The sequence below is a fragment of the Ammodytes marinus genome, assembly GCF_949987685.1.
Source record: "Ammodytes marinus genome assembly, chromosome: 16".
NCBI lineage: Eukaryota > Metazoa > Chordata > Actinopteri > Uranoscopiformes > Ammodytidae > Ammodytes > Ammodytes marinus.
Window position 1 is genome coordinate 24785586 of NC_137220.1, and position 27388 is coordinate 24812973.

Consider the following 27388-nt stretch of genomic DNA (forward strand, 5'->3'; position numbering starts at 1 on the left):
TTAAGAATCTTTCTCTGTGACATGCCAGAGTTTCTGCTTTTTGTGTTTCTTCGTGCATAATTTACAATGATTAATAATAAATAACGGGTTTACTATGAGCCAGATACAGTTTTGACTAGGGTTGCAAAGGGGTGGAAAGTTTCCGGTAAATTACCGGAAAGTTTCCAGAAACTTTCCACGGGAACTTTCGCTCGGGAATTTTGGGAATATTCAAAATTGGAAATTATAGGAATTAACAAAATGGTGGTAATTGAAATGATTTTTTTTCATAACCAACCATAAATCTAAACTGCCTATGACTAAACGTTTGGTCATAGGCAGACATCCATGCAAAATAATACAATCAAAAAACATTACATTTGAACAGATTTATTTGTAAGAAGAACTTTATCAAGTTGATTATTTTATGAACAATCAATAATTTCACTGAACAACAAAAAGATGAATGTTGAGTAAATTATTACTCATCTGTCTGACCCCACCCATTCAATAAATAAAGTCAAATGCCCCCCCCCCCTCCCCTCCACCATGTGATGGAGGAATGCACAGAGCATGTAGGGGACGTGGCCTCAGTACCCCTGCAGTAGGATGTGTGTTATGTGCAATTTGCCAAGTGTACTTGCATAAAATCAGTTTTAGTCAAGATTATGCTAAAATATATTTTCCCCAACTATATTTAAAATCAAAGCTTAAGCCTCTGTAAACCTGGTCTAGTAAAATCAATTTATGATATCAAGTTGGGTATCTCAATAAACTTTAAAAAAAAATCTGATTTGAAATTAAATGTTCATAAATATATTAAAACTTAGTTGAAAAAACTGCTTTTTAAAGTCTAGAACGTTTGCCTGGACTGAAATAACATAGTTAGGAGAATTTAGTGCATTTGGGCTGCTTTAAATTTAGTAAATTCCCGTTTATTCCCGTTAATTTCCAAAATTCCCGTTAATTCCCATAAATTCCCATGGAAAGTTTCCAACTTTGAAAATTCCCGGAATTTTGCAACCCTAGTTTTGACCAATAGTTTTTTTTGGTGTGTTGCGTCAAACTGGTAAAGGCAAAGGCTTCACTGGCCAATAGCGACTCACCAAAGTAGTCAGATGGTCCAAGGCGTCCGACCTCCACATACTCCTCATTGTCAGACCTGCGCTGCAGAACAGAGGCTATTCCCTGGAGACAGGGAGGAAAACAGTACAGAGAGGAGAGGGAGAGGGAGAGGGAGAGGGAGAACAAGAGGGGGGGGGGTGTTTGGTGAAGAAGGGAAAAAAAGAGAAAAAATAGGAAAAGTTATTTGGCAAGGGTCTGAAAACCATCAGGGGGATTAAGCCGAGGAGAAATTCCTTTGCTTCATAAGGACACAGGTGCACAGGATTTAGCCCTCTTTTTCTGTGGGACGCTTAGGAGCAGCAACACACAAAAAACAACGTACTCAGATATTCCAACGGGGGTACGTAAAACAAATTGTAATTGGTTCTGCTTTATGTCCTCCAGAGTGTAATAAATACAAACATCTAAGCCTGTCAGAGGCTGAAACCCATTCCCTCAGTGTCTCCATCACATAATCCCATTCATCATCATTCATCCACAAAATGGAAACAACCGCATTGTCCAAGACGGATGGAGCTCCAACTTGTCCTTAAATGACCCCCACCGCACAAACACACACTTTCATGTACACAACCCCAACACTTGCTAACCCTCGTGGTTCTATTGTGCATTCGCAAAACACACGCAGCCAGGCAACGATAAGGAGGAGCACGGACACAGATGGGTGCAGACACACACACACACACACACACACACACACACACACACACACACACCCACACACACACACACACACACACACACACACACACACACACACACACACACACACACACACACACACACACACACACACACACACACACACACACACACACACATACAGTGAGAAAATCAACAGCTGACATCTTCTGGACGGACTTGCTGGACACTATGACCAAACCACGCTACGCATATTACCGTCACCCCCGCTGGTTGTTGTGTGTGAGTGAACGTGTGAGTCATCTCAAAAGTAGAACGGAGGAAATCTTAGTTCCGTTCCTGCTGCCCAACAGATGATCACAGTTCAGATGGTATCGTGCAGCTGTTGACACAATGGCTAAGTGTCAATGAGCATATGTTTGAATATTTGTCTGTGCAAAAGCCTATGCCACCGAGATTTTGGCGTAGTACTCTAAGCCCTACACATCATATGCCTACATGGACAAGCCAAACACTTGACTACACATCATCTTAAAAGCATGGCTGTTGTTGTTGTGTGTAATGATGGGGCTAAGCCTGGCATGCATAGAGTATGTGTTTTTATTGTTGATGTCTAGATATGTACATGCATTCGAGTTCAGCTGTAAATTAGGAGCTGGTTAAAAGAACATCAGTAGGGGAGCTTTCCCAGTGTGACTTGGACCGTGTTGTAAAACAAACTTGATCGTTCCAGCGCTCTCTAATCCTTCTCTGCCCTCTCTGCTGACCAGGCTAATAATGCTAAATATGAATATAATGGACTTTAATGAGACCTTCAAAAGTGCCAGCTCTTCACTGCAGGCACACAAAGGTGGGACTGTATTTCAGTGAAAGGGATACGTGTGTGACTTGATTTGAGTTTGAGCTTGAAGTGAACTGTGGAGAAGTGGGCAATACTGCCTGTGAGTGGTGACTTCCAAGATCATATATAAGCCAAACTGTGCCGTGGTGCCATGACCACCACACACACGCGATACGGCAGCTGTGGAGTAGGGCTCCCCTCGCCACTGGAAAAGAGGGAAAGGGACACTATAGCTGGCCATGGCTAAAGGTGTTGGGGACTGACTGACACATGTCAACTTTTTTAATTTTTCATATGTGGCTTGGGTTTTTCCAGCACATTCTAAACCTATACAACATTTTTTAAATGTAGTACTGCACCTCAAATTAAGCGCAGATAAGCTGTCTTATGACATTCATTTTTTTCTTATGCAACAGTGCACTTTCAGTTGGATTTTCTTAGAAACATATTCAAGGAATATTTGCACAGTATATAGAGCTATTCAGTGGTGAATGATATTTTGGATATGTTTATTTTTGTGTGTGGGTTTTAGTAGGTTTCAGCTGAATTTGAAAAGGGATGATGAGGTTTTTACAGCCCAAAATCACGATCACTCAGCTACTGCATGAGAACCTTTTGATTAAGCAGACTAATGAAAGATTATCCAGTCTGGGGAGATGAACTGATCACCCAGGACACTTATCTGAACTGCCCGGAGCACGAGGGTTGCAGGCCGGGGTTAAATTGCTGTGTCTTCTGCTCTGGGTCCTAACGCTGCTCCAGGCTGCTGCATATTTCTCCATTGGATGTATTTGCTGCAGACTGTTTTTTCCTTCATGCTGTGTTCAAATTGTGGTTTAAAATGCCATACTGTATGAAATGCAAAGCCTTACTGGTCAGCAAAGCCGCATTTAAAGTCGTAGCTGCTGCTAAACACACTTTTTCAGCAAATATGGTCTACACACATGGAGAAAGACACCTGTGCTGCCATGAGACTGATTCAGACACATGGCATAAATTCAATTCAGTAAAGTAAAGCATTGATTTCTATCACTCTCATTTAAGATGAGACCCTTCTTAGGATGCTTCAGTAACCTAGGAGTTTAGGTGCTGAGTCTGACCACCATATGCTGCAAGGTCAAATATGAAAGTAAACATTCGCATAAAAAAAACGTGAGAATGGAAACTCTATTACAGAAAGTTATCCATGATGGTTGAGTGAAGGTTTTTGAATCAACCTTCATGATGTGACAAAAAAAGGAAAATCCCATAAAAATGATACCATTTTGTCTGCACTACCCCACATGTTTTACTCCCCAAGCATAAACACTTCATTTTTACTGAACTCCATTTCAACACATTTGAGCGCCAAGGTGGTATGAAACAGACAGAGAGAGAGAGAGATGTGAATGGGAGGGAATGAGAGGGTTGACGGGGCATTGAAGCCCCTGTGTTTACGACCAGTTGATTCCTCTCCTTTCCATCGGTGTCCAAACAAAGAAAGTGAGACAGTGCAGCACCGTCGAGTACAGTTAGTTCAACCGCGAGCAACAGGCCTCATCCGGTGTGGTCCAGATAACCATCACATACGTACTTGTACCACCCCAGGGGCAGTATACTGCTCCAGAGATATTCCTTCTATAAACATGGAAGATCCTCCTCAGCGTGCTGCCCGACACAGGCTGTGTGAAGGACAGGATAGGCAACAACAAGCTAAAGGGAAAAGGAATGGTTTGAATGAATAGCAAACGAGTCCCAGAGAGAGCGACGGTGAGAGAGGAAAAGGGGTAGAGCGTCAGCCAATTTCAAAAAGCAGAAGTAAGAAATCATCACTGCTAAGTGGTATTGCTGCTCGGATAACACTCTCTACAAAATGCACAGACTCACGTCAACACACACACAGATTCACGTCAACACACACACACACACACACACACTCGAGTCAACACCTATGGTCAACACACACGTCAACACACACACATACACAAACACACACACATGCCACACGCAGAGTAGTGAGTCGGCCTTGTGATGACATGTCAAAGTGTAGTTGTGTCTCACATGTAGGAAGTAACAAGTGTTGGATCAACAGAGAGACAGAGAGACAGAGAGGGAGAGAGAGAGAGAGACAGAGAGAGAGAGAGACAGAGAGGGAGACAGAGAGAGACAGAGAGAGAGAGAGAGAGAGGCACAAGCAGAGATGGAGGAAGAAAGGTGATATCCTGAGTGGCCTGTTCACGAGGGCCACCCAGCACCAGCAGCGCCTGCACCTTCTCACTCAAACGGCAACACACACACACACACGCAAGCTCATACACACACACACACACACACACACACACACACACACACACACACACAAAGACTGCACCCTCGCAAATGTGCAACGGGCCTACGGGTTGCCTTTCAAGGAGAAAAATGACTTCAAAAAAATATTCATTGAATTAAGACCTGTTAATCTTTACCTTTGTTCTTAAGACGGTGTATGCTTGCACTCACCAAAGGAAAAAAAAAGAGACTTCATCCATTAACTGCATTGATCTTCAGTCTATAAAAGCAGTGTTAGGCTCCATTAGCCAAATTGCACTTCATTGCAGACACAAGGGTTATGGCCACAGAGGATGTATCTTCTGTGACCCATAGGGACCCTTTAGATCCACTCAGTGTGATTACTCTTGTGTAGGGTCAAAGGACAAATAGGAGTCAACACACTCACTTGTTGATTAGAACTGGAGATGGGAGGAGATGAGAGGGAATTTATTAGCCGAGAAGGACGAACAACCCTCATGAATTCATTTGAGATGTCTGGAAGGGGATTAACCTGTGACTTGCAGAACAGTGACTCAGTCCAACCAAGGGAAAAACTTAAAGAAAAGCATGTAGCTGTTCTCATGTTCAACGCGTTTCATTCTCCTCTACTCTCCCTCTTTTACACATGCCCCCTCTTAGGTGGCAGCGGTGAGCACACAGGAGGCAGGGCGCTGGGTTTGACTGTGTGAGCGTGTTCGGGTTGAGTGGGGGCATGTGGCCTGGAAATGGGAGGAAAGAGAGAGAGAGAGAAAAGGAGGGGCTGCTGCAAGAGAGAGAAGGTGAGGCTCAGTCTTCACGGCCGGCGGATTTGTGTAAAGGCTTGTTTGTACAGTGTGAGAAAAAAAAATGTAAACATGTCACTTTTGATTAGGGCCCCCATTCCTCCCCGGGCAGCCACAGAAAGTGATGTCTCTATACCTCTCCCTTTTGTTAATCCGCCCCATCAGCAGCAGCGTGTAATTAGTGATTGTGGGGTTTGTCTTTGGCTGATGCTGCAGAACCACAGAACATACAAAAGAGGGAGAGACGAGGGAGAGGGAGAGGGGGGGGAGCGAGGTCTGAACAAAGCGCTAACAAGTCAACCTGCTTTGATCAGAGAAGAAGTAAAGGTGACAACATGACGAGGGATGGCGAGACAGGGAAGCCGCGGCCAGACTGATCTTACTGTGGGACAGTCTCACAGCAAACCGTCGCCTCCCGCCCTTCTTGTGGTCCCTTTCAAACCAGCCTCTCTCTCCCTATACGTCCCTCCCTGTCCTCTTTGACTCATCCCTCTCTATTTCTCTCTCTCTCTCTCTCTCTCTCTCTCTCTCTCTCTCTCTAGTCTCCCTCCCGGGAGGCTGGGTCTCCTGACCCCGTGTGAAAGTCAGCAACACACATTCCACCCCAGTCCACCCTGCTCTGGGAAAGTAGAGAGGGCAAGAGAGAGAGAGAGAGCGAGACAGAGAGAGACAGAGAGACAGAGAGGAAAATGGAAGAGTGAAAAGCGGCAAAAGAAAGAGACAACCACTGATGTTGGGTGATTGAAGTAAAGAGGAAGCAGCCGTGAGGTAAAAATAAAATAAGATACAAAGGTCATGCTTGTTTAGGAAAATAGTAAGAAAGTTAGAAAGTTGCCCATGTCACTCAGTGATATATATATATATATATGTGTCTAGTGTGACTCACATAGACCACTTTGATTCCTTCCCTGTCTCTCTTCCTTCCTCTCTTTCCTTCTCTGTCTCTCCATCCTATAATCCCCCAGATCCCTCTGTCTCTTCTCTGGGATGTAAGGTCCCATATTGATGACTCATGCATTTGCTACAGTTACTGCTGTATTCGTTTTTCTAAAATGAAATACACGATTCATCTTCTGCATAGTCAAACTTCAGACTTGACACACACTGGGGTGGGCTAAAGTAAAGGGTGTGAGAGAGATATACAGGGATGTATTCTTTGTTGTTTGACTTTGCTCTTAAGTATATTTAGATTCAATATGAAATGATGGTCTATGAGATAAAGTACCAACATTCAGCTTTAGAGGCAGACAATGTCACATTGGAAATATGAATTTAAAAATATTTCTTTTTAAAGATTAAAAAAGGTAAATAAAGTCCAGTGGCTTGGACTGGCTAATGTTTGTCACAATTTAGATTAATGTCTTTACTTGTTATGTTTGTATAATTGATCATTTTTCATTCAATGTTACTTGGAAGATTCAATGGATGATCCTTTTTAATGGATGAAAAATGTCAATGACATTGTCTCACTTAAATTTGAGGAAGGGAACAGCCTTCACATCAGATGGAAAATATGGGAGGTTTGTCCACCTGTGTGTGTGTGTGTATAAATATATATATATATATATACACTGTATATACGTATATATCACTGTTCTAATACTTAAAGACTATAATGTGTATCTATAAAGACACTCATAATAGGGAGAGTCAAATAATGAATGAAAGAAGGATGGAGAGGATGGGTGCACAGGTGAAGGGAGAGAGAGAGAGAGTGAGAAAACAAGAGAGAGCCAAAAGAGGGATAAGAAGCGATACATCTCTCAGCACCTTTGATAAAATCCTCCCGTGGCTGAACCGCACCTAACCACTCCCATGCACTGTACCCAGCGCACAGCTCAGCAGGGTAGTGATGGATAGAGTATTAGAGAGTATCTGAGAATGACAGGGAAAGTAGGAGGCAAGGACAGACTGCCCCCAAGCCCTCTCTACCGGCCCTCTTGACTTGACCCTGGTGAAAGCTGTGTAAGTATGGAGTTAATCAAAAGTGTGTTAGGATGACAGGCATGGGGGGCCCTTCATGTAGCTGTGCCAGGGGCCCCAACCCCACAAAGCCTGCAGTGTCAGGGGGGTTCATGGTTGCTGGCCAGGGTTGGGGAACAGTAGTCTGTCTGCTGGTGGCAATAAACTGGGATCAGTTCCGATCTCAGCAAAGAGCCCACCAACGTCTCTACATGATGATATGTACATAAACCCGGTTGTCCACCTGATGAAACATTCCCACCCTTTGGGCCCCATGTGTCAACGCATTCAATTCACAGGATATGTGACTGTGAAACAGAGGTACCACACATCCTGCCTTAAAGGTGCAGTGTGTAATAACGGAGGGTTTTGGCGTCATCTAGGGGTGACAGTTCTAGATTGCAACTCTCCGTCGCTACCCTCCCCTTACTTAGGCTACAATAGCCTTCAATGAAAGGAAGCTAGTTACTAAAGATGGCATCATCCTCCACTGCCTAAAGTCTTTCCACAATATCAAGTGATGAGGTGAAGATGTATTCATTTATGGTAATTATTCTTTGTCTTCCAACAGGTGCATTTCAGTCAGACACCCAGTATATATATAAAAACGTGTAAGGCCATTAAGTGTGTCTGCTTTGCTTCAGTAGATACATGGCGGCGCGCCCCGCTCCTATGTAGATTTAAAATGCTCATTCAAAGGTTTTACAGTAAAAACATTTTCGCGATTATACACTAATTAAAACATACTCATTCATATTATATTCCATTTCTTCCAAGTCTGTTCTAAAAAAAAACACCAACTCCCTTGACACACTTCAAATGTAATAGTGCCACACTACTACTGTGTCAAAATAGAATAGTAACACGGCGAAAACTTTCTCTCTCTCTCTCTCTCTCTCTCACACACTCATATAGTCCCTCCCATGGACCTTACCTCTGTTATAATGAAGAAATCATCACCGGGGTCTCCTTGCACCACTATCTTCTCTCCATCCTCAAACTGAACGGGCTCCAGAGAATCAGCCACAGTCAGCCGTTCCCACTTATCCAAAGACTCTGTGAAATGGAAAAATGCATACAGTGTTATTTACACCAATGAATGGAAGAGTAGACACATAGACATGTTTATGTGTGTGTTCCATGGTCTGCGAGGAGGACGCATGAAAATTCCTACCTCTGGCTAATCCGGGGTGAGTCATCAAGGACAATTACATCCGCTTCTCATGGAGCCTCCTGAAGCTGAAACATCTTGAAAAATCACCCCTAAATCTGTTTGACCTCAGCCCCAGAGAAACCAAGTTTAAGAGAGATGCTCACACATGGCTAAACCTATGTAGATACGTAAGAGTGTCTGCAGCTTGGTGCTTGTAGAAGTCAATGTGTACAAGATGCACTTACAGCAAAAACTTTAATCCAATGAATATAACATGTAGTGAGAATAATGTTTGGTCAGTGGCTAATGGCTATGATACACCGTTTTAATGCTCCCTGTTTTATTCAAACTAAACAGTTCCATTATGTTATTTTTAAAACGTAATTTGGTAACATTCCAGGGACAGTACTTAATTAAGTTACGGTTAAATTAACTTAAATGGTTTCAACAATAATATGAAAAAATGTATTTTGACTCAATGATAAGCAACCGTGGAAGCCCTGGAATAAAAAGTCCCCTGTGTGTGTGTGTGTGTGTGTGTGTGTGTGTGTGTGTGTGTGTGTGTGTGTGTGTGTGTGTGTGTGTGTGTGTGTGTGTGTGTGTGTGTGTGCGTGTGTGTGTGTGTGTGTGTGTGTGTACACAAATTCATCATTTGTGAACAAGTCCCGCCAAGACCTGCGATAAGATCTATCTTTTTTCAAGTTGTGTGTTGATCCTGAGAGCCAGTGGCGACAGCTGTCTTTCCGACCGTCCGACCACATGTACGGTGACGCGGTTGAGCCCGGGATATTTCTAGAGGCCGTTGGAATTCACACAGAAACCAAAAACACAGACGGTCACACATCCTCACTGGGGGAACATTTTTTTCCAACCAAAGCAGTTTTTTGAGCAACTCAGAGACCTACTGATATTTATAGAAAGCGGACCCACTAATACCCAGATACCCCCCCACAGGATTCATCACATGAGCTCATCCTCACTCATCCACATTGGAACCTCGGACTGAATTCAGAAGATCATTGTCGCCTAATCTTAACAGCCTATACGTCTGGAATGTGACTCTAGTGGAAAGTACTGCTCATCTTTAGCTTTGTCTAGATACAATAAAAAGATGATTCAGTGTTTTGATTGGACTAAGACGTGAGTTACACTTACAGCATTAGACTATTGTCTCTTGACGTTGCTCAGTAACTAATCCCGATGTGTCTCTATTTGTGTGTGCCGCGCGTGCAAATGTGTATTTATTTAGGATTAACTGAGGTGAAGTCTGGTCGGGGTTGGAGGTGTCCAGTGTCCCCCCCCCTTCCCGGTGGGGCCGTGGTGTCTGCCGGGGTCCCAGATGGATGTCCCCCTGTCTGGCTGTGGGGCTAAAGGCAGCAGGTCCTATAGCAGTAGTGATCCTTAACATCTCGGCACGTAACATGATACACAAATGTGCTGACTAAAAGAACCTTCATTTGACGCTTGGCTGAACCTGCCCCTACTTGGATCACCTTGCTACGGCGCAGACATAGTACGCACACATGGAATGGACCATTGGGATGTTGAAGCCTCTGTGTGTGTGTGTGTGTGTGTGTGTGTGTGTGTGTGTGTGTGTGTGTGTGTGTGTGTGTGTGTGTGTGTGTGTGTGTGTGTGTGTGTGTGTCGGTGACAATATAACATGTTGTTTCCCCCCCACCCCCTTAACTCCTAGACATCAAGGAGCTTGTACCCAATTTCGTGGCTATCTGAAAAATCAAAGACAAACAAAAACACTTCCCCGCCTCCTGTCCCTCCTCCTCCAATTCAAAAGAGGCAGAGTGACAGAAAGAGGAATGAAGAGAGGGGAAAAAAGCACTTGGAAGAGGGAGGAGGGAGGCTTGAATGCAGGCCTCGACAAGGCAGTCAGAAAGAGGGAGGCAGAAGAAAGGAGGTGAATGAAAAGAGAGTGGATCTCAGCAGCAGAGAAGGCTCTTCTAAGACCTGAGTTGAGTGTATGTGTTTACTCAGCCAGCTAATAACTCTGTACAGGGGGGGCATGGCCTCACTCTACACACCGCACACACACAATCAAGTGGAAGGGGGCTGAGATGTCACTTCCAATTGCAACCGGTTTTGAAAAGTCTGAAAGAATCTCATTTGCCGTTCCTCCGAAAACCACTCAATAGCCCATTTCAGGCTGGTGTTATCCAAATTCCAGTAAGAAAATAGAGGCTTAGCTTAACTCTCTCTCTCTCTCTCTCTCTCTCTCTCTCTCTCTCTATGCTTTAATAGTCAAAACAGCGCCATGGCAGTGTTGGACTGGCTTTAGAATGAACAGTATGAGAAGATTAAGACTGTACACACAGACCTTACTCAGCTGTGGGGGCCTAGAGTGACAACGTGCGCCTGTGTTTATGTGTGCTAATCCACAGTATATGTTGCATGCTGCAGATTGACCTGTCTGCACCCTGGACTCTCTGACCTGGTGTTTTAAAATGAATGCATTGCATGGAATACACGTGCAAACCCCCACCACTCTTCTATACTCTACAACAGTATACACCACAGTCATAAAAGCAAGGGAAAACACAATGGAATCAGTCACAGAACCTATTCCTTATGCGATGCACTTTGTTCCATACACACAGACTTACCAAGGATGGAGACCTTGCTAAGGAACTCTTCGTACATCTTTCTCTTCCTCAGTGTGCTGCCCTGTAAAGACAGAGAGAGGAGAGACGTCCACCATTAGACGCACTCTCGCAAATTGTATGGTAGCGCAATTTACTATCAATAAAATAATGTGTTAACAAATCTACACCCATTTAATAATTGCAATGTTCAGAGGTCACCGTGTGCACATTATATGTATGTGCCAGAAACCGCTGTTTGAGGCTCACACACATTACTGTTGTCAATTTCCAAGACTTTACATTTTTTTGAAAACCTGGATTTAAATCTGCAGTACTTTGAATCATTGTGCAGACATCCACTGTACATAGTTCATGGGGTCATACTGATGGAGGTGTGTGTGACTTGTGTGTGGTAATGTTCATTACATGTGTGTATCTGTGTGTGTGTGTGTGTGTGTGTGTGTGTGTGTGTGTGTGTGTGTGTGTGTGTGTGTGTGTGTGTGTGTGTGTGTGTGTGGCCCACCCCACCCACCAGGCAGGCAGGGGACTTTCCCCTTTCTGCCTCTGCCATGAACATCAGGTGCTTCCTGACAAGCCTGGACCCAGAGGACCCCTTCTCTAACTGCATTTTCTTCTTTTCTTCCCTCTTTCTTTGCAACAGAACCACTCAGAGAGCGCGCGGTAATACAAAGAGAAACAGGGAGAGTGAGGAGAGACTCTCTTGTCCACCCCGTGTCTGCCTCTGCATATGGAAATGATATATTGAGGCTTGGGGTGTCTTTAGTGCATAAGTGCCGCATGAGTCCCACTGCTGCCTCTAATTTCATATAATTTCACATTTTGTCTTAAAAGGGGAGAAATGTTCCCAAGTGAGCCAACGTCAAACTCAGAATCGTAAACAACTTGATTAAAGGAATTCTAGCCTGCATTGCCTCCCTCCTGGATAAATGATGTGAGTGTGTGTGTGTGTGTGTGTGTGTGTGTGTGTGTGTGTGTGTGTGTGTGTGCACGCGCGTGTGTGTGTGTGTGTGCGCGTGTGTGCCTGTGTGTGTGTGGAGCATGCAGTCTGTTTTTAGTTCTGCCACTTGTGTTTCGTTGCAATCTCTGCAGAGACAAAACTTCATGCTCATTAAGCGAGCAAATACAAACACTTACACATGCATACTCTACTCTACCGCTATCACAATCTCACACGCACCTCAACACACACACACCAACACAGTCCAACATCCACAGCAGGGATGTTGAGTTGGTATAACCTCCCTATAGAGCTCCTCAGACAGGCTTGCTGGGCTTAAAGGCTTACCGTGGGTACATAACTTTACATTACGCAGCAGTTGTGATTCACAGTATGGGGCTGGTGTTAGAAGGGCTGGGTGTGCCAGAGTAATGTCACCAACACAGAGGTTTACTGGTGTGGACGGAATGGAAAAAAAAAAATTATACATTTTCAAAATTCCTGCTTCTAAAATTTCAAGTGATCCATTTGATCTGTCGGCGCACATCTTTTTTCCCTTTGCGTTCTTTTTTTTAATCGACATGTGTCCTTGTTCGTAGCCCTCCTGTCTACTTGGGAGGGCCGCACGAAAGCACGTGTTTGATGTACAAAACTCCCATAGTCCCATTTGGTCCTAATGTGTTGGCTCCTCTCGTGGTTGAAGATGAACCAGCCTGTGTGTCTGTGCGCTGGCTTTGAGGTGGGATCATCAAAGAGAGCTGAGGTGTGGAGCTACGCCAGACTCAACCAAGCGTACCTCACGCCCCATTCCCATCACCTTCATCTCTGTCCAATGTGAAAGACATACATCCCCCCCCCCCTTCACAAACCTTCCTCATTTCTTGGTATCATTTCTCCTCGTATCCTTTCAGTCTTGTGTTGTGTTTGTTGACAGTGAAGTGTCAGCTTGTTAATGGCTTTGTCTGTAGCTGTGCGTGTTTAAATAGACAAGACAAGGTGGCTATTGTTTGACTGGCGGCTGCACAATGGAGGGGAGTGTATTTATCACAGGGAACGGCTAAATGCACTCCTCCTGGGTGAAGAGGGGAGGAGGAGTTGGAAGGGCAGAGGTGGTTTTGAAGGGCCTTCTTGGCTCTGATTTTTTAGGAAAGAATGATAGACATATTGTTACACAAACTGTGTCATCGGCATGCTCCATATTAAGGTTAAAGATGCGTTTAGGTGGGGATATAAGTTATAAGTTGGGGCGGCAGTGGCGAAGTGGGTAGGGAGATCGCCTCCGGAGTGCAGGGTCGGAGGTTCGATCCCCCGTCTCCCTGCCACATGTCCAAGTGTCCCTGAGCAAGACACTGAACCCCAAATTGCTCCCGATGGTTCAGAGAGCGCCTTGCATGGCAGCTTCTACCATCGGTGTATGAGTGTGTGTATGAATGGGTGAATGTGGTAAGATATGTAAAGCGCTTTGGGGCTGAGAAAATCGGCTAGAAAGCGCTATATAAGTCAAGTCCATTTACCATTTACAAGCAGAAGGGAGAATCAACTTCAGGTGGCTTCTCCAGGGGAACATGTATAGGGCTGGGCAAATGTATATTTTCGTCCAAAACCCAAAAATATTAATTCAACACATACTATTATATAAAACACAGTAAATAAGCAAATGAGATGCTGTAACCACAAAGCATTTGCCATTTGTACATGATTGACAATTAATTCATTATCAAACACATACTAATTAAGTGTATACTTCTTCCTGCTCCTTTTCAGGCATATCTCAGCAATACAGATAATTTGTTTTCTTTTATTACATTTTTTTTGTGAAAACATAATTTTTTTTATTGTATTTCCATGCTTTTCATTTTGTTTTGTATGTTTGATATGTCTGAAATAAATTGAATCAAATATGATATACGAAATGAATCCGCTGTATTATATAATGATTCCAAAATATGTCAGTCCAAGAGAAATTGGCAGAATTGTTTGTGGGCTTCACATACTGTAGATTGACAAACAAATTATATGTAACTGAACACCGATCATTGACATGCATCTATGCAACCAGCAATTATGAAGCTGAATATTTGAACCTATTCACCTAACCGTAAATATACAAAATGTAGAACCAGTCAGTCGAGTTACCATTGGACTATTGGGAGATTCAGCAGAGGAGCAGAAGTGCAAACAGAGAAACTGATGGTAGCAACAGCATACCTTCCCAACAGCTCCTAACTAACTAACTAACTGCAGACACAGGCACATAGTTACACCCAGAGAAAAGCTCATTGTGTTGGCCTGAGACGTTGCCAGAATACCACACTTTATAGAACAAGCTTTACAAATCATCTACAGTGATAATTGACTACAGGTTGACGTAATTGAATTCTGCTTCACCCCGTCTCCCCTCCAGCTGCTGCTGCAGGGAACCAAGGAATGACAGGCGAGGGGAGAGAGAGACAGAGAGAGAGAGAGATAGAGAGAGAGACACGCAGACAGAGAGGGATACCCCTCTCAAAAAGAGGTAACCAGGGGTGCTCCCTTCGTTAAAAGGTGACATGAGTGGGGCGCTCTAGTGGCACAGTGGGCAGAGCACTTACCACATTGGTCCTTGTCCCAGTGGCCGCAGGTTCGAATCCGACCCGTGGACATTTACTGCACGCCATCCCTCCTCTCTCTCCCCATTTCCACTTTGTACTATCTGAACTTGAACTATCAAATAAAGCTAAACATATCTCAAAGGTGACATGAGTGTCCAGCAGGGCTTTATACTGAAAGGTCCAAACACAGACCTTCTTCATCTCTGCAGGGACAAATGATTGGACACAGAGCAGATTCTTCTATGCGGATGAAGGCTTCGATGCCCACAGGTGGGGGAAATAGAATGTATTTGGAGTAAGGTGTTAGGAACATTTTAGGAAGTATTTACTTGGGCATGGACACTGAACATTCATATTTCAAACAGCAGCAATAATAGTGTGTGTGTGTGTGTGTGTGTGTGTGTGTGTGTGTGTGTGTGTGTGTGTGTGTGTGTGTGTGTGTGTGTGTGTGTGTGTGTGTGTGTGTGTGTGTGTGTGTGTGTGTGTGTGTGTGTGTGTGTGAATCAGTTATGACAGCAAGGGGCAGAGCACCTTGTGTTTCCAGTTTAAACATTTAGGCATTCCTGTGAGATAAGCTCTTGGAGTGAGAAGTGTGTGTAGAGGCATTAGGGTCAACCCTCTCTCTGCTCCTCAGCCCTAAACCTTTATCCTTGTTCCGACTCCTACAAACTACAAATGATAAGGGTGTGGAAAGTCAGAACATTTCTATGTTGTGCACATTACACATGGTCTGTGTGTGTGTGTGTGTGTGTGTGTGTGTGTGTGTGTGTGTGTGTGTGTGTGTGTGTGTGTGTGTGTGTGTGTGTGTGTGTGTGTGTGTGGCATGAGGGATACTAAACTCAATGTTGGCGAGGTGTGTGTGTGTGTGTGTGTGTGTGTGTGTGTGTGTGTGTGTGTGTGTGAGGTCACATACTCCTGTTTTCAGCAGTATAAATGGGATGAGTTTGACTGTATATCCTCCTAGTTCATTGGAAGAGGGAATGAGTCCTAACTGAATGTTTTTGTTGGGACTCAGAAAGTAAGAGGGTCCCATGCACAAGCCAAAATATATTTGAATATTAAAACTATACAATTGTGTGTTACTGACTTCTAATTGTATAGTGTATTTGAAAAAGTTACGGCTGCCAGTGCTATTTGTGTTTTCATTCAGATCTATGGTGCACATTGGCAGGTGTTGGACAGGTCTCACTGCTTATTGTAAGTGTGTGACTGAGTCATACGATGTGGTACTGTAAGTTACACATAGAGCAGTCTAATTTTGCATGTTTTATTACAATACCGACAAGCTTTTTCGCTATCCTGCAGCCTCTTTTTTTAAAGAATTGATCTTTTGCCTTTTTGTAACACTGAATCATAACCTTTGTTTGTCTGCAAGAAACCTCCACACCTTTAATGTAAAGGTGAAATAATGTCTGTCTGACCAGATTGACATGGAGTATTAACCTAGGCCATAGTACATGCAGTTCAAAGTAGTATAAGTCAGTACCATGAGGATGCGCCGGTAGCTGTCTCGGTCGATGCCCCACAGTTTCAGATCGGTCTTTGCCTTGACGGTGGCAGCTCTGGGAGTCCCGTAGATCAGGGCCAGCTCTCCGAAACTACCTCCTTCTCCAATGCTGGTCACCCACTCCCCGTTCACATACACCTGCAGACAGAGAAACACAGTGAGAGGGTGTTGAATAAGCTTATATGCTTCTGAAGAACGTCAAGCATTGTTGTGTAGACTGTGTGTGTAAACATATTATTTTGTTTTGTTTGTTTGTCATTCCAACTTCTCCAGCCATCCTGGGGCCTTCCCCCCCCAAACCCCCCCCCCCCCGCCTAACCCCTCTCCTCAGTTTCCGGGGCTGTTTGATATGCTCACTAGGCTTGTCCCTAAGCATTTGATCCCCACTAATCCCTCAAATGAGACCCTCTAAAAGGTGCTGGATCCCTCCTATCTCTCCATCCATCCCTTTTATTTTCTGTCTCATCTTGTATAGCACCTTCCCTTTGATTTGGGAATGATGGAGGAGAGACAGAGCGCTTGTCCTACTAGACTTTTTGGGTCTACGCTCAGCTCTAAGACAGACACACACACACACACACACACACACACACACACACACACTACACACACTACACACACACACACACACACACACACACACACACACACACACACACACACACACACACACACACACACACACACACACACACACACACACACACACACACACAGGCCGGTCACTAGAGCCCTGCAGACAATACAACCTCACTGAGACTCATTCAGGGCCGTCTCTGGGGCCGTTACGGTTTCACCTGTCGACACACTATCCACTATCTTGTTGACTTAATAACACAGAGAGAAAGGGGGAGAGAAAGAGAGGGAGGGAGGGAGGATTTATCCCTCCGGTGGCTGTGGATTGCCAGAATTTTTACAAGCCATTATCCAGGGCTCAGAGTAGACGGCGGGGGACTCATCCTTTACTACAAGATGAGGCTGCTTCAAAGAGATGCACAGTGCTGGCTATGGTTACGTCAAACTTAGAAGAACAATCATAGGAGTGTTGTGAAAAGTATGACAGCGGAGCATACAGGTTATAGTTATTTGGACTGCAAGGTTTCCCTGTTCTTATCCTCAAGTATCCTGTGACCTGCAAGTCTTTGTGAGGTCTTCATTGCACCTTTATTTGGTTCCACAAGCACTTCAATGCAGCTTCTGGTCAGACGATTACAGTATCAATATTTCCTAATATATGGGTTGGGCGGTATCCATTTTTTAATACCTTTAAACCTTCCCCAAATGATACCCTAGTATACAGTATTACCTTCTGGTATTAGGCTTCCTATTGCTACATTTTACAAGATTACATTGAACTAACCACTATGACGTTACCTCCGCCAAATACTCATTTTTACTGACAGCACTTGAACACATCACAATCTACGTTCCAAATGAGGGAAAATAACGCACGTCATTTTCTTGTAAGGTATTTTAAGCTTTAAGCTGTTCAATTGACAAATAAAGCCTAATTTATACTTCTGCGATAACGCGTGTGCAGAGCCCCCACGGAGCCGCAGAGATGCTGTGCAGTGGCCTCAGAGCCCCGCAGAGCCGCGTCTCACACCAACAGAAAAATGTGACTACGATGCCGTAGAGATTTGATTGGGCATCGAGCAGCAAGGGGGCGGGATTTTCACAGCACAGGAGCTCTTCCTCGTTATCATCAAACTCAAAATCTTCCAGTTTTTATTTGTTTAGTAACAGATTTTTGCCGATTTACATCAAAAGTGCGGTGTGCAATCTGGCACACGGGGCAAACTATTATCAACGGTTCATGCTAACGTTCGATGACGGCGCTACCCTGCAGAGAACGCAGAGGCGCACAGCCGCACAAGTATAAATTAGGCTTAAGACCTACATTATTAACAAGAGTTTTGTCAACACTTCAAACACAGGCATTGATGCTGCTGCTGGACAAGGACACACACACACTCTTAAGGCATTCATTATACACATGCACCAGGCATTTTTTTATGACGGTATCCACAGTTATTAAAGGAATACCGTTGCTATTTTTCAATACCCCGGTATATGGTAATACCTTAATACCTCCCTACCCTACTTCCTAACAGGATCAGGTATGTGAGAGTAAAGCGAAGAGCTTGCAGAAAAAGGGTTTGTCCATAAGGGTTGACAATTGGAAACACTTGTACTCTACACTTTGTGGAGTCAGCACTGTGCGGAAGGTAACACGGAGTTCATCTGATGAAAAAGACTGAAATATGTCACGCCTTGAACACGTCTTTTCTGTCTCACAGCTGTCACTGAATTTACAATATATGAAAAAACCATGCTGGTCTGGTGGTAATTAAGAAGCAACAAATCAGACGTACTGGAAGGTGGAGGAGCACAAAGCATTGCTGTGTGTGTAATCTGTTTGGAGTTACTTGGGAGTGTGTTTCTTTATGCATGCCAGTGAGCTGCAAGAGTTTTTTGGTCTCTATTTGTTGCATATTTTGACGGCAGTTATCTCATCTCATTTCCCAAACGCCATATCTAGTCTAAATAATGATCAAATAATCATTCTCTTAGAAACTGTTTTGCGTGCATGGTAAAACTGAATAATCTCAAATTATAAAATGTCTGATGTCTAATCAACTGTAATTCAAAGATACTAAGTAACACATCACTTTAAGTCCCCCCTTTTTAGCATGTAATCATTAAATAAATGGAACTTGTCAGAATATATATGTATATATATATATACTGTATACTATATGTATGCATATGGACATTCTATTCTATTCTATAGTGTTTATTCAGCATGTATACACCAGCATGTGTCTACAATTCTTACTTCTATGAAGACTAAATTCATAAAATTACAACTGAGTTTTACGATATTGTGATTTATTATTATTTTAAATCAATCTACAGATATATATATATATATATATATATATATATATATATATATATATATATATATATATATATATATATATATATATATATACTGTATATATATATATATATATACTGTATGCCCACAGGCGTTACTTGTTGACTTGTACATAAAAAAATAAGTCTTACATTATACATTACATTATATTACAGAGTGATATAAACGCATACAAGAACAGCTAAGTAAGGGGACTCAAAGTGAGGTGTTAGCAGACAGTCAATTTCTAATTACAAATCTTCTTTTTTTCCCCCCAACAAGATCATCTCGCAATTTTGGAACGAAAGCTTTAATTTCCTTTGCGTTGCACCCATATAAATACAGGCCCACGTCTGTAAGTGAATACATTTGTGTGCAGACGTCGGTGTTTACATCAGTGGCAGTGGTTGTCAGCTCTCATGGCGGTTTACGGGATGCCAGCAGATTTACACCCCTGTCTAATGAGAGACATCTCAACACTTTAATAACCTCGGCACTGAGCTTGAAGTAGTTCAGTGCCTGAGCTGTGGCTGGGAGGCAGCAGCTGTCAGCAGAGACAGAGACAGAGACACAGACAGAGACAGAGACAGAGACAGAGACAGAGACAGAGACAGAGACAGAGACAGAGACAGAGACAGAGACAGAGACACAGACAGAGACAGAGACACAGACAGAGACACAGACAGAGACACAGACAGAGACACAGACAGAGACAGAGACAGAGACACAGACAGAGACAGAGACAGAGACACAGACACAGACAGAGACACATACACATACACAGACAGAGACAGAGACAGAGACAGAGACAGAGACAGAGACAGAGACACAGACAGAGACACAGACAGAGACAGAGACACAGACACAGACACAGACAGAGACAGAGACAGAGACAGAGACAGAGACAGAGACACAGACAGAGACAGAGACAGAGACACAGAGACAGAGACAGAGACAGAGACAGAGACACAGACAGAGACACAGACAGAGACAGATGGCTGAGCTGAAGGAGACACAGAGGAGCACTGGGGTGAGGCCCAGAGGGATATGGGTCTTCCCCTAACTATGGGCGCAGAATGACAGGATCCTGGCTGGGGGAGCAGACGCCTAAGATTCACTGGTGGTGGCAGAGAGAGAGAGAGGTTGAAGTCCAAGCCTCAAGCCTGCTACCTCCTTCAACATTATGGAGAGGATAAAGACACAACATGATGTTGCAGCTGCTGGACTGTGAATCTAATATAAAGTTTGTCCAAATACACTATGATGGGAAATTTAAAGGTCATCTATTGTGCAAAATGCATTTTTTCATGTCTTTTCAACATTAATATCGCTCCCCGATGTGACTAGGGACTCCCAAAGTATGAGGAAAATCCACCCTCTCTTTTTCTCGACTTCCAGCTTTCTGAATTCTTGTGTTCAAAAACCCCAGTCAGATTTTTCTCCCCTTATGATGTCATAACAGAGGCCGAAAAGAGCAGATTCAGCAATGGCACTGTGAGACATATAAAGGTTTTATTTTGGATGCTGCACCATGAAAACAGTTAGTAGAAACCCAAATAACAATGTTGAGCCTAAAAATGAGAATAATATGTAACCTCTATGAAAAATAGTGTAAATATTAAAATGTTCAGAATATTTCCCCAAAACTGACTTTGAGAGTTGTAAGGACCGACTTTGTGGAATGGACCTTAGGCCCTACTAGAACAAGTGCTTTCATCACAATAAAGGAGACAAGCCACAGACTGAGAGATAAGCGGTGAAAACAAAACAACTCTTCCCACTAAAAAGGCTCTATTGTGTAAGAGTAAGATGATCCAACACTGAACATCAGATCGTACACAAGAAGACTGACGACAGCTGAGGGAAAGAAAAGAAAAGAGAAGAAAAAAAACAATCGCGGAAGGAAAATAAAGAGAATATATGCACAATTTGTCAATGAAAAACGTGATTTAAAGGTGCTGTAAGCGGAATGGTTCTTTTAGCTAACTTCCTGTCAGTGACTGCAGTTAGCAGTCTCCCTCGCTCGTCCCTACGTCACCACATTAATGCACTGTGGTCTTCACGCAGTGGGTTATCTAGCATCATCTCAGATCCCTAAGTGTGATAAAAACCATCAAAACAGACATTGGGAAGGATTTTTACCTGCTCCGCCATTGAAGGCGCATACACATCCACCCATCTGTTGCTCTGGCGTGCACCGGCAGTGAGACCATGGAGTGTATATACTATATATGAGTGAGATGGGTGTCGGTTTATACCGTTCTCTCTTCTGATTGGATAAAAATTTCGGGATCCTCCAATAAGTTTATTTGCCGATTACATGCAGAGCAGCTGACTGAGAGATCGGCTTTATGAAACGCACACATTATGTAAGTGATCACTGTATGAATAAAGAGTGATTTAACACTTACATTAACATAAATAAACCGCTTACTTCACCTTTAAAGATGGGGTATGTGATTTCTGATTGGTCAAAATTAACATGAGCTGTACACTTTGACCAATCAGAGCGAGGCTCCGATTCTCTGTTCTTATTCACTATGGCACGACTTTGTTGGTGTAGAGAGTGTCAGGGAGGGACCATAGGGGAGGGACCAAAGAGAAACAAGTGGAGCGGTTGAGGTATTTGGATTCAAATCTCTATCCCAACTGCCATTTTCTCCCCAAATCCTCCACACCAGCTTTAATCGGACTGAACGGGCAACATCAAGGCTTCATTTCCACTTTCAAACGTTGGCTGTTCAACAATGATGGCCCCATAACTGTTCTAACCAGAATCTTGAAATATAGACATCATAACTTATCCAATCACATCTGACGGAGAAATCCCCCGAAAAAAACCTGCAAGTCAATGCAACAAAGTTAGAGAAGAGCTATAGTTGTTAACGCATTCTTTCTATCAAGGCACCATCTGAGTTATGTATACACTTGCTTCCCTCAGGTGGGCCTAACTATAATAATCGGGACACTCTGCCAAACTTGCCAACCTGTTACCCAGTGTCTCTGTCCTCGCACCACTCTAAGGCGATAAGGTCATTTCCTGTTTAACTTTTCCCGTCAGCTCCTGTTTTATCTCTCCACTTAACTCTATCGCTCCGTGTCAGGCTGCCTAAGACAAAAAGACGTCCTCAGTTGCCTTCACTGTGTGCTGTATCTAGTTCAGATTGTCATCGGAGTGGAAGCCAACTTCAAAAAGAGAACAAAACATGTGGGGCAATCCAATACAACCTGTCCTTTGTTAAGATGGGAAAAACATTGTCTCAACATGAGTGGAGAGAAGGCAGGGTTTTCCCAGTAACAATCCTTCTTACGGCCTATAACTTTGAAAACAGGTGAATAAAACTTAAAGGAATACTTCACCCATACGGAACCAGCGTTCTATCATTATAAAATAACTATTATAATATAATGAATGAGGTTTTTCTTCCCTCAGTCTTCCCTTAGTCTTCCCTTGGCCCAGCTGTCCTGTTAATCCTAACCCTTACTGTGATGTCACAAGAAGGAAACTGTAGGGTTAGACAGTGAGACCATAAAAGACTCTTTTCATCATCTTAGCCTTTTCTCAGGCTAAGATGATCCGATTTCATTTTTTTTTGCACATTTATACTAAATACGATCTCCGAGTTCAAAACACCTTCATATTCCAACCGGTAAAGTAGGCCTTTAATATAAGATCACCACGAGTCCCCTGTGTTTGTAACAGTACGTTTTAGTCAATTTAACTTTGATTTAAAGAAATATGAAACAAGAGGAATTTGTGTTTTGTGTGTGTGTGTGTGTGTGTGTGTGTGTGTGTGTGCGTGCGTGCGTGCGTGCGTGCGTGCGTGCGTGTGTGTGTGTGTGTGTGTGTGAGCTTGTGTCTCCACGACAGCCACTTACGTCCACTTCACCTTGGTCAATCACATAGAAGTTGTCTCCTTCGTCGCCTGGGGGGAAGAAAAGAGGAGAAAAAGAGAGGAGGAGAAAATCAGGCCCTGTTTGTTTAGCTTAATATTAGAAACGAAAGCTATAACTTCTCAATACAGTGTACGGTCCAGTGCAGTACAGTTTAGAAAAAATCAAACTAGAAATGCCAGCTTCATTGATTCTGTTCGAGACTTTGCTGCTTGAACACACACACAGACACACACACAGACACACATTTTCTATTAGGAAGGAGTTGAGATCAATTCATCCGAGACTGTGATCATTATACATCACAAAATAAATTAAAGGATGGATGAAAATTGGACTTCAAGTTCTTAGATACTTACCACAACCAGTCGGGGGGATTTTTGTTTTTTAAAAGGAATACTTTGGAATTCCACTTTGCTGCTAGGAGTCAGATGAGAAGATCAATAGCACTCTCCCATGTGTAGAGTAAAAATAAAGCTGGAAACGGCCTACCAAAAGCTTTAAAGCTGGCTATTAAACAAATAAGGTGGTTTGTTTAATCCGTCCAACAGAAGGCGATCAAGGATATAGAGATGGCATAGAAGAGTTCATTCAATTTGCCATTGTATTGGGAGGTTACATGCAGGAGTATATCTGGACTGAGAGCATTAACGTCCTGGACTATCCACTTGCTGCCTGGCAACAGCTCCCAAACATTGAAAAGTTTTTTCTTTAAGTATGGCCCGAGGGTTGCACCTGTTGTTGTCTAAATCAGAAGGCTTTATTTCCTGGAAGTGGGCACTTTAGACTCTCCTCAGACTCAGCTTGTCAGGAGAATTGTGACATCTTCCCTGTGTTCCAAATCGCATACTCTTTCTTTTTTCTATTCTACATACTACATCTGACTATACAAATAATCTAGTTAGGATGCAGTAGGCATATACTTGGGAAATACTTTTACTTAGTTATGTCATCATAACACTGCGCCTTGATCTTGACTATTGATTTTATATTCGTCGCATCCGCATTCGTTTTCATATGGAGGCTCCGTCGATGTGACGTCACTTCCGGTGTGCACTGGACTGTGGGTCAGAATCGCCCAAATAGGATGCTGTTTTCAACACTAAAAATCTCAGCATCTCGGGTATTTCTAACCATACTAAATCTGGCCACAAGAATCGGGACATCCTAAACCTTTTTTTCTACTATACTAAATAGTAGATAGTATGGGTATTGGGACGCAGCACTTATGATGAAGCTCATCTCAAAGGCCTGTGGGGCTTTTTATAATGTCTGCAGTGCTGTGTGTTCAATACATCAGTTGCAACTAATTGGTGGGTAGCTATTATATGGTCAAGGCCGGAAACTCCAAAAATGTCGTCCCGGTTTGCTGACTGCATCCCTGTTATGTCAGTGACAGGGACATGCTGTGCTTCTAAGACGAACCCCTAACCTTTGAAAACGAGCCATGGGGTCTGATTTGGTTGACGTCTGATTAAAGCATCTAGTCTGGAGATAAGACTGATAAATGGTGGAGTGTTCCTTTAATTATGCTATCCATTACATAGGGCTCAAGGGAAATTATTAAAAAGGACTGACAGCCGACATACATGAGCACCATGGAGATCTCCCTGCAGCCATCTCTTCAGATACAATACTATATAAATACAACTCTGTTCAGCGGTACAACGGGGTGATGATGCATGAATATACATGACACAAGTATGCATTAGAATGCATTTTGTGTGTACCAAGTGAGGGTGTGTGTGTGTGTGTGTGTGTGTGTGTGTGTGTGTGTGTTTTCACCTGAAGAGTTGAAAGGCAGAGAGCGCCCTGTGTGTAAAGTTCACAGGAGTTCACACGGCTAATTAATACTGTGAGTGGAGAGTGCTCGTTAATCATACAGCTCTATTTGTCACACAAAACGCTCCTTGTCTGTAGGATGGTTTGTCCCGGTGGAGACCCCAGGCACACACAACCATACATTCATACACACGCACGCACGCACACACACACACACACACACACACACACACACACACACACACACACACACACACAGACAAGCACACACACACAAACACACACACACACACACACACAACCTGCTGCAACTTGGCCCTCTCCTATCTCCCTCTCTCTATCTCTGCCTCCTTCTCTTTCATCTCATCTATCTCTCTTTCAATTCCCTCTCGCTCTGTCTTTCTTTTATTCTACTCTTCCTGTCTTTTATCACTTCGGTGCTCAAGCCTTTGTTTTGCTCCCCTTCCAGTCCCCCTGTGCTTGAGAGTGCAAGCAAATATTTGACCAGAACATGCGCACGCACGCACACACACACACACACACACACACACACACACACACACACACACACACACACACACACACACACACACACACACACACACACACACACGCACACACACACACACACACACACACACACACAAAAACACAAAGGCTTGCTGGTGTACTCAGTTTGGCCTCGTTTCAACACAAGGTAATTGACGTACAGGTTAAGGTTCTCTGGCTTTGCTCAAAAGGAGAACGTGGGTTACACTTTCGGCTACGACCTTAGGTGTTTAGTAGCCATATTTATGGTGCACCAATAAGATGAACAGCTTTTTATTTCAAATTTGGGATCATCCAAAAAACTGTAATTGCTTGACGTCTGACTGCAGAAGTGGATAACCTGTATGTCAATGTAATACAAGAGATTAGATTAGATTAACTTGATGTATTAAATTAGACAATATATTACAATAAACATGTCTCTATAATCCATTTAGCATGTTATGAGTAAATTCTCCCTTTTGTTTAAATACCACTCGAGCCAAAGAACCCATAACTCCTAGATGTGTCTAAATAGTGTGTGATGGGCCGGTAGCAGGGTTTTTCTTTTGAAACTGCACAGTAGTCCAGACAATGATATCAGCACTGTATACGGTATACCATACTCTATATATAACAATGGGCTGTCTGTGAGCGGGAGTCCTGCAAAGTAAACTAGACTTATTATCGCCAAATTAGGACAGACATACTCTTGGGTGTTGCTGTCTTTAGAGTAGGTGGGAGGGGGACTGAGCAAGTGGGTGATCCAGTGTGTATCCAAGGGCAGATCGTTATAATTGACTCAATGTATACGTACGTGTGTGTGTGTGTGTGTGTTTGCTAGGCTTACTCAAAAGTAGCAGTGTATGAGATCCTGGCGTGAACACAGTATTATCTGAAAGTGGCCATATGTCTGTGAGAATGTATGTGTTTTAAATAAAGTGTCTGTGTTTGATAGGGGGGGGGGTACTGTGAAAATATATATTGTCTGGCCCTGCTCAGCTCTGTGTTCCATCAGAAAGTCTATGGGTGTCTAGAGTGAAGGCTTTGACAACTGTGGTTAGGCAGGGGAGAGGGACCCTGACATCTGCTCCAGACTGGGGGGGGGGGGGAGGAGGGGGATGCAGCATGAGCCAGGCAAAAGAGAGGAAAGAGGAGGGAACCAGGGAGTGCTATAGGGCAAAATAATAACCAGTGCAAGCAGTGTGGTATGTTGAGGCGCCCAGCACAGAGCAGACACAGGTGGGAGGTTCCAATGAAGTGAGCCAGCAAAAAAAAGTGAGTGGTCTTGGTTTGTTGTACCTTGGCGTATTTGCTGACACATTTGGCAATACGGTCAACAAACTTTAAGTACTTAGGGCACATGTATACAGCGCTCCGAACATACATACGCAATCAAAGATACAACTCTCTGCGACCAGTATTAGAAATGAACATAAATACAGCATGGGACGATTATAAACAGATCGACTTTTATGAATTACTATATCAATATACAATATCTGCTAGATTATACTGATGGAAAAAAAAAACTTCTGTCTCAGTTAAATCAACTGTTAACAAGGGTAGTGCTTTAAGAAACAACAGAGTATCAACATCTCAATTTGTGTAGGGTTATTAGTGAATGAAACCCACATTGGGACGTGACACGCACAGTTTGAACAGGATTGTGACTACATACATAAAATGATTGTAAACAAAGCATACTGTACATACCTTGCTGGATGACTGTTTCCCCTGCAATGTGGGTGACTGGGAACATGGCATCAAATATGTCGCTGGGAGAGAAAAAGAGAGACAGAATGGGAAAGGGAAAGAGGAAGAGGGGAGAAGGGAAA

The 27388-nt window shown here is 43.3% G+C and overlaps 1 protein-coding gene across 1 annotated transcript in view; it reads right to left on the reverse strand.

Moving 5' to 3' along the window:
• Positions 1-27388, reverse strand: part of prkar1b (protein kinase, cAMP-dependent, regulatory, type I, beta) — a 69322-nt gene that overhangs the window by 1789 nt on the left and 40145 nt on the right. The window contains exons 5-10 of the mRNA XM_080044151.1: positions 27267-27328; positions 23226-23272; positions 16403-16561; positions 11389-11449; positions 8555-8676; positions 1086-1167 (exon numbers count right to left, since the gene is read on the reverse strand). Coding sequence (XP_079900277.1) covers positions 1086-1167; positions 8555-8676; positions 11389-11449; positions 16403-16561; positions 23226-23272; positions 27267-27328 — 533 coding nt within the window. The remainder of the gene's footprint in view (positions 1-1085; positions 1168-8554; positions 8677-11388; positions 11450-16402; positions 16562-23225; positions 23273-27266; positions 27329-27388) is intronic.